At 54.6% G+C, this 13,127-nt stretch overlaps 2 protein-coding genes across 2 annotated transcripts; one reads left to right on the top strand and one right to left on the bottom strand.

The window, feature by feature from the left end:
* Window positions 1–1,943: 1,943 nt before the first annotated feature.
* HER10_EVM0007964 (uncharacterized protein) lies at window positions 1,944–4,652 on the top strand. Its single transcript, XM_035477502.1, has 4 exons — window positions 1,944–2,400; window positions 2,453–2,740; window positions 2,894–3,796; window positions 3,977–4,652. The coding sequence occupies exons 1-4, from the start codon at window positions 2,263–2,265 to the stop codon at window positions 4,577–4,579; spliced, it is 1,932 nt and encodes a 643-aa protein (XP_035329674.1). The 5' UTR covers window positions 1,944–2,262; the 3' UTR covers window positions 4,580–4,652.
* A 32-nt stretch (window positions 4,653–4,684) lies between these two features.
* HER10_EVM0006883 (uncharacterized protein) lies at window positions 4,685–9,784 on the bottom strand. Its single transcript, XM_035476456.1, has 2 exons — window positions 7,310–9,784; window positions 4,685–7,251 (listed from the first exon to the last, which is right to left on the bottom strand). The coding sequence occupies exons 1-2, from the start codon at window positions 7,886–7,888 to the stop codon at window positions 5,026–5,028; spliced, it is 2,805 nt and encodes a 934-aa protein (XP_035329543.1). The 5' UTR covers window positions 7,889–9,784; the 3' UTR covers window positions 4,685–5,025.
* Between the last annotated feature and the right edge of the window lie 3,343 nt (window positions 9,785–13,127).

Here is a 13,127-nt window from a genome sequence, read left to right as displayed (position 1 = left end):
TTATATCTCTAATAAGTCTGTAAAGATCTAATCTTGGAAAAGAAAAAGTGACAGCCAAGAAGTACGCCGATGGCAGAAACCCACCACATCACGAGCAAGAGTCCGCTCATCTCCAGACCAATGTAGTACTTATTCGAGTACCTCGTCACGTACCCAGTTCCCCAAGCCCAAGCAGCAATCAACATCGCTAGTTCAGGACTGCTCTTCCTCGGATCCATCCTGAGCGTAGAGCCTGTGGCGAGTCTAAGTAAGGGGTAGAGGCCCCAGGCGATGAAGCATACCAGCTCGAGATGAAAGCCCACGACGTTAAGAGTCTCCCCAATACTATCGATGAGCGAAGAAGGATTCGGCGACGTGAAGGGGAGCACCACTTCACGTAGAGCCTGTTTATGTAGCAGTCCGCCCCGCAAGAGCTTGAAGTACGCGATGCCGACGGCCACGACATGTGCCACTCTGGCGTGGAGATACTCGGCACATCCCAGAATCCAGACCAGATCGAAGACAAGCGCGGCAGTCTTCCGCTTTTCGAGCGCCCTAGTTCGAACACCATCTAAACCGATCCCGCTCCTGCTTCTTCTTTGATTATCTGGCCTGAAATTGGTGTCTCTATTGATCGAGTTCAGTTCCGACGCAGAGCCGATCAAGACACGCTGAAGGATGACTGTCCCAATCACATCTCCAAGAAGCTTCGATGCTCCTTGGCGAGTGAACACCCTTCCGAAGAAGCCAACCTCGATCTCCTCCTTGAGAAAAAGCGCTGGACTGCCCACAGCGAGTTTCAGAGTCGCGATGGGACCCCCAAACGCGCCCACGCCTAGCGCGGGCGCGAGCATCCTCCTCACGTGGTTCACCAGCACAGCAAACACCACGACCGCGAAGCTACGCGCGTACCCGCCGTCAACTAGTGCTCCAGCTGCTGGTGCAAGGCCCGATTGTCGCGAGTGTGACAGGAGACGCGCGAGCCGACATTGATCGCCTATACAAAGCCGTACGAGGTGATAGAGCTGTGCCAGCGCGCTGTACGATGCGGCTGGAATCAGAGCAAATGGGTAACCGGAGAGTGGCCCGTCCGTAGCTTTCGGGCTTTTGTGCCGGGCGGTCATTGAAGAGAGTTGTTTCTGCGGTGGTCTTGTATGCTCAGATACTGTTCGCGAAGAGTTGAAGCGAAGCGCGTCTAACCTCTCCGGCGGTCGCTGGAGAATGAGTGAGGAATCGACCACCCTGCGCTGCGCAGTGCTTTGGGCGTTGGAAAGTTCGTCAATCAGTGAGAATCCCCCCTATACGACCTCTCGCACAAGATGGAGGACTGGGACAGGTCAGTTGAAGCGGTCAAATCGAACACCTGAGGAAGTGGTTGGTTGATCTGAGGCTGAATGTGCGAGAAAGCCACAACACAGATGGGTTTTCCTTTTTCCTGCTTACTCAACGCCAAAAAAGACTAGCTCACTGAGCCATGAGCCCACCAGCCATGTCCAACAGCCGGAAGTAAATCGAATGAAGGCGATCAGTCTCGCGACTTTGCCCTTCTCGTACTTAATCGCTCCAAGATGAATTCGAATGCCTTCTCAGGCCAACGGGCCTGCGCTGTTCCTCACGGTGCCAATCCCCCCGTCGCGCCCCATAAATCCCGTGCCGGAGTGGGGTGAGTCGGGGCAATTTGCGTTCACCGTGCCGAAGGTTAAAGGCGAATCCGAACCCGGTACCGATCGGGTCAAGTTAAACGCGTTTAGGATGGATTATTCATATCGACCTTAGGACGGAGCATCAGCGCTTGAGTATTTTGACGAGTTCGAGACCCTCAGAGCCATCCACTTGAGCATTATCAGTTTCCAATTATCGCTTCGAAACTTCCATCTCACTCAAGGCGGCCTCGAAATCTCAGCAGTCCAACGATTCACCGTCGCTTTTTGTCTCACCTTCCCTTCAAACGCAGTAACATTGAGGTTTACTAAGGCTTTTCTAGTGGAATTCGGTCCGTCTTGAAACGTGGAAGCTGCTATCAAGCTAAACCATGTCAAATCCAGCTTACGTTGTGTCACCGTTTCGCAGGTTATCGTCCAATCTCTCTTGTGCCTGAAGGATTGCGTCTGAAGGATCGTGCATATCGTAGCGTACCTTACACGTGATGGGACTAGCCCCTTGCCCCTCATCCATTCATCTCATCTCGATTGTCAGCATCAGGGCCAAATCTCATTCTCACTCACATTCTTCACTCAAAACTCACAAAAAACATCGTCAAGTCCGTCTCACGACACCGCCGCAATGGGACCAATCCTCACTGGGCTCATCGCCCTCCCGCTCCTCTGGATCGCTTCTCAAATATGGACTCTCTACACAAACTACAGATCAGCTCTCACCGTAGGCTTGCCAATCATAATATGCCCATATGACCCAGAAAACGTAAGCTTCCACGACATCTCAACCGACCTATTCTCATCTGACACACCTCAAGCTCATCCACGTCGTCCTCTCCGTCCCCTTTCGCCCTCTCCTCAAACGACTTCTCCCGCCAACCTTCTTCGCCACCGTAGAACTCACTATCGTAGGCTGGGAGTTTCGCGACAAGTCCGCCGTCCACGACCGCGTCGGTCCGGCCTTCATGCTCGTCACCACGGGCCTCAACCAGCTCATATGCGCTGACCCGGCCATGGCGCACGCCATCTTGAACGGACGGCGAGAGTTTGTCCAGCCGGATATCGTGTGCAAGGTCATGGGCTTCCTGGGTTCTAATATCTTGACTGTACGTTGACTGCCTTTCCACAACCTAGCCTGGAGTTCAAATCTCAGTTTGAAAAGCCTCATGGATGAGCAAGTCTGGTTATGTGGCGTTCATCCCTCTTCATCAAGATTGAGAGAAGATGCTCATGCTGATAACAATCCTTTCATCTTCCAGTCCAACGGCGAATCCTGGTCCCGCCAAAGACGCGTCGTAGCCCCCGTCTTGAACGAACGCATCAGCCCAGAAGTCTACAAAGCAACCGCCAAACAAGCAGAATCCTTCGTCAACGACATTCTCTCATCCCCTTCCACCAGCACCCCTAGTCTCGCCACAACAACAGCAACAACCTCAACAACAATCCAGGGCCTCCGCACAATCGCAATAAACGTGCTCACAAAGATAGCCTACGGCGACAACAAGCCCTTCGCCATCACCCCTCTCCCCGGCGACCCCTCGGCACCAATGTCCTACGTCGACGCAATCTCCCTCTGCACAGAACTCCTCGACCTCGCCGCCTTCATCCCGATCCGCATCCTCAGGCTTTCTTTCATGTCCAACGTAGTCCAAACGCTAGGGGCGGCCTTACACCGACTACCTAGTCTGACGGTGGACATGCTGGATCGCGAGAGACAGCGGTTAGCAGAGGTACCATCTCTGAATGGTCCTTCGGACGGAATATTGACCACAGCGACGGTGGGAAAGACGGATACGATTATGAGTATGCTCGTCCGCCTCTCAGACCAAGAAAAAAGCCGTGCCATTCCCGCCGAAAAGAGCGCTACTGCCGCCACCGGCAACAGCAACCCCAAATCATACCTCACAGAAGAAGAAATCGCAGGCAACCTCTTCATCTTCACTGCCGCGGGCTTCGACACGACGGCAAATACCCTAGCATACGCCGTCACCCTCCTCGCAGCGCACCCCGAGTGGCAAGCCTGGATCCAAGCCGAGCTCGATGTCGTTCTGGGCCCTCCCACATCATCAACATCGTCCTCGCCAGAGCAGGAGCAGGAGAACCGAGAACTGCCGGACTACAGCGTCGTTTTTCCCAAACTGACGCGATGTCTCGCTGTCATGGTGAGTCTTTCAACTTCCATTCTTGCTCGTCCTCGCTCAGTCTATATCTCTTCCCACACATGTTGAGTGAAGCCAGCCTCCATCTTATCCCATCTCCCCTTGTTAGATAACTAGATCCCCCTCTACTCGAGAAGAGATACACAACGTAACTACAAGATCAAGACTAATAGAAAGCACCAGTTCGAAACCCTCCGCCTGTTTCCACCCTTGACCCATCTAATGCGCTCAAACATAACAACCCAAACCCTCCCAAGCCAGATCCCAACATCAACAAACCCCCGATCCTCAACCTCAACCTCAACAACCTCACCACCATCCACAACCACCTCATCCTATACCTTCCCCCCCTGCACAGTCTACATAAACACAGTAGCCCTCCACACATCCCCCAAAACCTGGGGCGCCGACGCCCTATCCTTCACCCCAACCCGATGGCTCACCTCACCCCAGCCGTCACCATCATCATCCTCATCACAATCTCCTCACATCCAACCCCCCCGCGGCACATTCCTCCCCTGGTCCTCCGGGCCCCGCACATGCCCAGGCCAGAAAATGGCCCAAGTCGAGTTCGTCACAGTCCTCGCAACGCTCTTCCACAAATGCACCGTCGAGCCAGTCCCCGAAGACGATGATGACAGTACCACCCAATCAACGACAACAACAGAGGTAGCAGCAGCACAGGCTAGACAGAGATTACTGGACTTGACGCAGGACAGCCAGCCTAGGCTGACATTACAGATGAACCGTCCCAAGGATGTACGCCTGCGGTGGACGAGGCGGTGACAGTAACTAGGAGATAGGGTGATATCATTCAGAGTCACAAGATAGGCGCAGACATACTTCTTCAAGAAAAGGATAATTCAAGTTCTATTTTGATGAATCGATACCCTGAAAGCACAGTCTTCCATAGACTGAAGTGCAGTGCCGTGCTTTTCCGCTCGTAGCTATTCAACGCCGTCCCACCCGTTCCCGAATTCCAAAACTCTCGGCGGGTTTCAACTGAGATTCCAGATCATGGCCTGCTTGGTTCGTCCTCATCGTACAACGCGTCATTAGCGTACCACACTTTGGGGACGCATGAGGCAAAGGTATTACAACAAGCCCATCGAAGGGGCCAAATATGCTACATTGGGCCAGATTCCCGTTATTGGCAGATCTCCTGGACCGCCGGCTCTGCTCGTGTCCTCACCAGTTCCTGGCGGCGATTGGCTTGATGACTGCCAGATTCCTCAGCCAGCACGGTTCCGTAGACTGCTCGCTCGACCAAAGCCAGGTAACCATTTCCGCTTGTGCAAGGGTGCGCCACCACTCGCAGAGTTGCTCGTGGGCTTAGTTTCTGTGGAGGCAGGCGTTCCATTTGCGTTCGGCGTGTTCGGAGCGTGGTTTGCCATAGGTGTTGTCGGGGCTGCAGGGCCGTGATCATACACAGGCGCACCCTCGTCAAAGCTGCCAGAACGAGCCGGACGAGGGTTTCGCAAAATGGGAGGCGGTGTCGCGCTGGCCCTATCTTCCTCGCCCGGGTGATTTCGCTGCACCCATGATGGGACTCCCATCGGGGCTTGGGTCACAGTTGGTGCGGGCGGTTCAGCTACTGGTGACGCATGTTGGACGGGACTCGGAGCGGTGCTACCTCCGATGGACCGTCTGAAGAAATTCAGCCGATGCCCACGGGGCGCGGCAGTCGAGGAAGGGGGGTAGTGGCTACTGTCCTTGGAACGAGTACCAGTTTTTGAATCATGCTGCGGGCTATTGGCCACTGCCTCTGCCAGCTGGATCATTTGCGCATCAACGCTGTTGCGCCTAGATCCGCTTCGAGAAGGTGACTTGCGAAGTTTGCCGTTAATGGGCATGTTCTTTGAGGAGGTCTGGCCTGTTTTAGCACCCAAACTCGACCTCCTATTCGGCGGAGGCAGGGGCTGGACCCCGTCTTGGAAGAGGGCATCCTCGGCCGCATTACGTTGCGGCGGAGGGAGACCTGGGACCTCAAATGCACCACCAGAAGAACCGAACATGCCAGCTGTGTTCCATCCGCCGGACGGAGGAAAACTGAATAGGTCCGGAGACTCACTCCGCTGCTGTGCAATGTACTTTGGGTCCTTGCCTTGCTGTAGCCAAATGTCGAGGCTAGAGTCGAGGGAGTGCATCGAATCTCCATCAGAGTCCCAGTCGAGTTCTCTATGATTCGATATCGTCGTTTCATCTGCCGACCTGGGGCGAGGGATCAAAGGCGGTCGGGAGTCGAAGTAATGGGCACTGGCTGGCTCTTCGGGTCCAGTGAATGCAGAGGATGGGGGATGTTGAAATACCGGTGCACCTCCGCCGTGATCCCCCTCGTCATCCTTGGACGTTCCCCTTGACACTGACCGATAGCTATGATGATCCGACACAGCTCGTTGCTTCGAGAGCGTATCATTTGACGTCTTGAATCTTCGAAGCGTTGATGTGGAAATGGTGTCGGGTGTCGGAGGAAGGCCTTCACCGGGGTGTGAAGCTGGCGCATCTGTTGTCACTCTCCGCAATGCTTCACGCTTCGCGTCCTTAATCTGCTTCTGGGACTGCCCTCTTCCTGCTATCGGGGAAGAGTCTTGGGCGGGCAGACTATCCAGATAGGTACGATCGAGCCTCGCTAGCTTTTGGAGGGGCGAAGTGTGGTCGATGATGTCGTGGAGCGACTGGAACTGGCCTGGGCCAGGAGCCCGACTCGTTGAACTGGACCTACTTGGGCGACTGGATCGTGTGGACATGGTGGTCGGTGGTCTTTGTATCCTAGACTGGTCGCTTCCGTACGAAGCCTTTCGAGGTGGCGCAGTGTGTGGTAAAGCACCATCCATAGAATGTGGCTCGTCTGCATCGGCCACAATTGTTCGATCCTGATCATCTTTCTCGCCATACACACTTACAAAGGAACTTTCACTGAGGACGCTGAGACTCGGGCTCGTCATGCCATTACCACGACGCGGATCCGTCTCATCCACTGCCTCCGTGTTGAGCCTCGGTAAGCTGAGTAGACTACCGCGCGAGCTGAGGTAGACTTTTCGTAGGTTCTCGGTATTTTCGGTATAGTCCGATAGGAAACTCGGCATGCGGTTGAGCGTCTTAGCATCATCTTCAAGTCGTGCCAGGTCCGCTATTCTAGGCTTGGGTGTGGGGCTTCTGAGGCGAGATTCGAGGTCGTCATGAGGTAGGAACCCGGCTGCGTCGACCATTCGGACCATTTCCCGCTCCTTTAATAGCGTCTCGACCTGCGCCTCAAGAGTCACTATCATCTGGACCGCCTCCTGCACAGCCTTGTCTCGCTTCTCCAACTCGTCGAGTAGCTTGTCGTTCACATCGTCTATCTGTGCTTTCTCGGACTCGAGGGCGTCGACACGCTCTTCGAGCGCATTTTGTCGTTCGCGGCGGTGAAAAAGCTCGAGCTTCAGGTCAAAGTTTTGCTTGTGCAAGGTGGAAACAGTCTGTCGAGGCAGCTATCAGCGAGTGTAGTGTACGAAGATGTGATCCAGGGCTACTCACTGCCTCCATCTCCTTGGCGCCCATGCCTTTACTCTTTGTAGACTCTCCATTGCCTCCACTTGATCTTGGCCGACGTCCATCAACGGATTCGCCTTTCACGGGTGAGCTTTGCGCATGTCGTGATGGTAATTCTACGGAGGCGGCCATGTCTTGCGTTGAGCGTACTGCGGCCAACCTGTCGGCCTCCTCTCTTCTCCTCTGGAGTTTGTCCTGGAGATAGGTGGATGCGGCGCTCTGCCTTCCAGAGTCAGAGACTCGGTCTCTTGACACAGCAGATCCGGGCCGAGAGGTCACCATCGACGGGGTGCAAGAGCTATGATGGAACTTGTGGGCAGGATGAGCACTGGGTTGTCTCGGCGAGGTAACAAACTGTGAAGTCGAACTGTTTGCGCTTCGAGGGGTCCGTCGGGTCGCACTGGTACTTGTACTTGATCTCGAAGTTGGACGTGGGTAGACCGGAGAGGGTAGTGACCTCTCGCGGTCGCGCGATTGAGTCCGCGCAAGACTGTCCATCGTGGCTAGGGAAAAGAAACTACGGCGTCTTGTGCTTGATCCGATTGCACGAGAACAATCGCTCATATGCAAGTCGACCTAGAAATTCGTATTATCAGACGGCTCTTTGGCCCAAAGGATCACGCCGGCAGTCGGATTGGAGTGGTGAGTGACCGAATTGGGCGACAGCAAGACGTCGAGGATCAGGATGATGCCTGTTCGAGGTGCAGAAGCGCGAATGGCAGTTGCGTCGAGCTAACGCAGCTGAAGGGGGGACGAGTACGGGAAGGGCAATCGACGTCCTTGGTAATTGAATAATCAGGAGAGGAATGCCTGGGCACGGCGCGGCAGCGAGAGGAAAACTGCAGTGGTAGCAAAGCCGTCGAGTCGTGGCTGTGGATGCGCTTTGAAGGTATAAGAGAGCTGCTATTGCAAGAGAACAGGCCGAGACCTGGTTTCCGCAGCTTTGGGCCTACGCGACTGCTGATGGCGGCATGTGGTGGAAGTGCCGTGCAATACTCTTTCTCCCTGGGTGATACGGAGTAGGTACTGAGAGGGAGAACCGACAGGCTGTCTAGACAGGAGGTTTGCGTTACGTCGGATGGCTCGCCATGAACCGATGGAAACGTGGACAGGCAGGGCAAGCGGGCGAACTCTCGAGTCGGGTCTTTTCTCTCCCACAACGTCGGATCGGCAGTTGGGTCCAGCGTTGGAGGTTGGGCCGTGTCGCAGGCGTTGTACCGCCGCAGGGCAAATGTCTAGGTATCGCGATGCCGCAGGAATGTCTCAATTGACGAGAGGCAGCGATACTGGAATGTCTCGATTGCGTGGTGCTTGGTGGGACAAACGGAGGGTCCTAGTCGCAGGAACCCAGACAAGCTGGCGACAGAGGCTGGGAACGCAGGGCAAAGAAAGGAATACTGGGTATCTGGAGCTGAGCTGAAGTAGTGAATGTCGATGGTGGTTAAGATGATGTTGATGATTGTCGGCAACTAGATGGAATGGTCTTTAGTCGATTGCCACCGTCAATGTCGTGTTCGTGAGCAATGCTGGTGTTGCGATGGACAACGATGTTGGCGGCGTCTAAGAAACGATAGGCGGCCTGGTCGATAATGGTGGAAAAGCAGCTAGACACCTAGAGTACCTCGCTCCGAAAAGAGACCCTTGAGAGGTCCAGGGAGCAGATAGCGACCGATCGACAGGGCTATCTCGGGGGTGTTCAGTTGGCCAATGAAGTTTAGCGATGCAAAGATGACGACGGGGTTCGTTTCTTGGTCGAGATGACTGATGATAGTGGTGATAGTAGTTTTGGTGACCCTCGCACAGAGAATCTGGCGATGGCAGTTCGTATGAGTGGAAATGAAGAATGGCGAGGATGACGGAGCAGGTAGCACATTTCTTTCTGCGCCCTCTCTCTCTACTGCAAATGATCGGCCGCGAGTCGGAAGAAGAAAGAGACACACACGGCTGGCGGCGCAAAGGGGACCTTGGGTGACGGGAATACGCACACGCAGGAGAAGGAAGGGGAAGGGCGTCTGATGCAACGGAACAAAAGTGACGAGGGTAGCTGCAGGGGGGTTAAGGGTGTGGAACTGTATGGATGTGACAAGACCAACTGCAGGCACGCGGGGAGCCAAAAGGCAGCAATTCCAAGGTTGAATTATTCGCCAATGGGCAGCAAAGCGAGTGACAAGATGTGGGAGACCGCAGACCCTTGCAGGTGAGAAGAGTGGGATGAGGTGGGATGTGATGGGCCAGACGCGATGGTTGGACAGAGGGAGGAGATGCGCAGCCGAGCCAAAGACCAATAGGTATGTGCAAGGATCGCGGTGGGGGAAAGGTCGGGCGAATGCCGTTGGAAGACGCGGTGATGCAAGTTGATTGTTTGGTGATGTATTCGTAAGTGTTGGTGATGAAGGTGGTTGAAACTTGGAGGCAACGAGGAACAAATGGGGAATATCAGGCGAGATGGCTGGATTGGTAGGGCCGTATGAGAGTGAGAGTGAGAATGAGTCTCAGGATGAAGGTGAGATGTGAGTGAGTTACAATGATGTGATAACCTCAACTGAGCAAGCGCACGCACAGGTGAGAGAAGATGCGCCTCTTCCGCGGTCCAATGCTTCAAGAGAAAGACATCAGACCATCAATTCAGACCAGTCAAGTAGAGAAAAGACGAGCAAAAACTAATGCAATGGGCACAGATGTTCGCTGCAGGCAAACAAATATTCTTGCTTTTTCCCATCCGTCAGCGCGTCTCTTCCAAGCGTGCGAGCCAACCCATTTCTCAGTGTCCGAGAATATTCAATCGACTCGGCCAGCTAAGCGGTTGCGCGGCGCGCCTCACTCTGATCGCTTGGTGCCTGATTGTCCCTCGCTCTCTTCTTCGGTCCTGGTCGGATCTTCACCAAACCTTCAGAATTGGCGCGCCGCCCGCGCAAGCTTCCAGGCCTGCAAGGACAGGAACAGGAATAGCATCGGACAAGGGAGATTGCCTGGCGCAGAGGTCGCCGCTGTTAGTGCCGACGACCGGCACCCGTCAGTCGCTAGTCTCAGCTCTAGCGGCAAGTTGCGTGAGGAACTACTCACAAAGTGTGTTAGCTAAGAAAGTGAAAAGCACGAGCACGCAGTTCTCCGTAGAGAGTTTGCCGTTGATCGACATCTCCAGCAGACTCAGTGACATGAGTGAATTTGACTCCCAGGTTCTGGGAAGCTGTTTGGGCAGCAATGAAGTCACGAGACGAATATGTCGTGTTGGTGATATTGTTGGCGCTGCTATCATCTCATTCTCATCTAATGTTTATCTGACCACCCAAGTCTCGCTCAGGCTCAGCTCGCGCAGCTGTCAGATCCTTCTGTCCCTCAGGTCGGTAATCGCTATGACCTCTGCTTATACATTGTCAATCTTGCATTCCTTTGCGGTGAAGAAGCGTATGCGCAATGTGGAAATGCCGACTAATATGAAAAAGCTCGTAGCTCGGGCATTTTTTTCATCGATCAATTCTCTTTTTTTCTGTCTCGTTTTTTTCTTCTCAATGGCGCCGGCGCTAACAGCCACTACAAATGATCCGAGCTCCCCTTGCATAAGTCAGCACTTGTGAGCTGTGTGTGTGTGTGTGTGTGTGTGTGATTATGTAAGAAGCCCTGCTCACTTGGGTTTGTGCACGCGTTATGCAGGGGTACGTCTCTCTGGTGGGTCCCCTGCACGCCGTCCAATTGCTCCGAGCTGCCATCCCTGCTGCTTCTGCTCCCTCCTCTGCATCTTCCTCCTTCACGCCCAATAAGAGTCGATTCCAACGTGATGGAAGCAAGGTCTTCCCCAGTTCCCCGGCTGCAGGCTGACTCTGCCGTTCAAGAGCATCTTCAAGGGGCGCGCCATGATCCATTGCACTCGCTCGCAAAAGGGAGCAACGAAAGAGGGGTTGATTTGAGAAAGCCGCAGGCAAAATGTCGTTGTCTCTCCGAGAGCAAGCCTTGCCCGCAAGAAGGAGGCTGGTGTTTAAGACAACAGCTGACAGTCCCTGGCAGATACCGAGGCAATGTTGTACGAAATACGGATATCCGGCCGCCGACTGCTACGTCCGTACCGAGTCTCATCTCTCATCAAGAGGAAGAAAAGAACCGATGGCGGTTCAAGGGTCTTGGTCGCAGTCGCTTCCCTTACTATCACCGTCAAAGCGCAACAAGTCCTGCGGCTGCCCATCGATAGACACAACGGCAGGTCACATTGGTACCTGATATTGACAGCCCTCTCATCTCGTCCAAGGCCGATTGAGTAGCGCCACGACACCGAGCCGTGAACCACTCCACCTGCGCCCATTTCGATGCGACTGCTTCCTTCGTCCAGAGCCGTCGGCTTTTGACTCTGCGCCGTCTGCTTCTGCCGCATCCAAGTTTGCAGTAGCTCCTCTACCGAACTCCTTGCAGACTTTCGTACGGATACACATCGTGCCAGGTTCATCAAACGACCCCCGATCATCTTGACGAGCGTCACCCACTATGGCTCTTCAGTGTTTCTCCGTCACTTATGACGACCGTCCACAAAGTATCCATGGATTGGGACTCCGCGTTGCAGATTTCACCCACTACAAGCCAACCCAACTCCAACATCATCTCGCCACCAACGTGGCCCAATCTGCGACCTCTACGGATATCCCCGCCAAACTACGCATCCTACGGCCTGCCCCGGCTGGTTCCACGCATCTAACAAACGCCTCCGGCCACCGTCCCCGAAGCCCAAGGTCCCCCGCCCACACCAACGCACCCAAAACACCAAAATAGCGTTCCCGGAATCTGGTTAACGTTCCGCTGCCCCACCAGCCTCGGCCCCAAGACTGTGCGCGCGCCTGGCCTGGTTGTCTTCTCTTGCCCTTGGTTTGTCGCCTTCGTTCGCCTCTATCGAGACCGTTCTGTCCAGTGTCCACATCATGCAAGCCCGATCGATGGGAGGGAACCAGCAGATTGAGTTCTCCCTTCCATGCCTCTCCATGACTCGAAGATCCTCATGTGACACGCAACACAGGAAACGAACCGGTACAGCCGTTGCTCGAACTCAAATTGCGAACCGGCGTCTGGAGTGCGGCCCGCGATGTGACAGAGGACACGCCCGCCGCGCCCCGTTGCGCATGCCCGACGCAGAGCCGGCGTGTACGCTTGCGCAGCGGCCGATGAAACCTCAGGCGGTCAGCTCGGCGGTCTACAAGTCCGCATTTGAATCGCTTGGGTAGTGCTGTCTTCCACTTCTCACGTTTCCCTACTACCGGTGTCACTCGCTTACTTTAGCTGTGCCATCATGTTCTCAATCACAGTCACACCTCACAACGTCAAGTCTTCAAGAGGAGGTGGAGGTTTCCCTAAATCCGGTCAAAGAAGCACTCAACCTGAAGCACTGCAACCAACAGAGGATTCAATATCCCTGTTGCCACTGACCCCGGACAGCTCACTGATTGCAAGGGTACACGGCGAACACGAACGCGACGCCAAATGCCCCTCCAATCTTGCAGCTTAACGTGTGTGCTCCAGAGGTGCTACTGTCGACTCAAACATCCGACATCAACGTTGCAGAAAGAGGATATCTTGCTACCTGTGGCAAATGGCTGTGTGACCATGTCGACAGAGGCCGAGTCTGATCTCCTGCGCAGTCCCGTGTGACCCACTCGTTCGCACCTTCTGGCATACGAGCAAACAATCACCTGTCAAGGATACCGTCATTCTCAGCGAAGAGATAACCCGAATGCGTCGAATCGGCTTTGCAAGCTGCTTGGGCTGTGACCCCTGTGGACGCCAGATTTGACTCTTCCGTGCACGTAGGAAAAGTCATGACCTGCTC

The sequence above is a fragment of the Colletotrichum scovillei genome (genome assembly GCF_011075155.1).
Source record: "Colletotrichum scovillei strain TJNH1 chromosome Unknown Contig00009, whole genome shotgun sequence".
Taxonomy (NCBI): Eukaryota; Fungi; Ascomycota; class Sordariomycetes; order Glomerellales; family Glomerellaceae; genus Colletotrichum; species Colletotrichum scovillei.
This window is presented reverse-complemented; position numbering and strand designations above follow the sequence as displayed.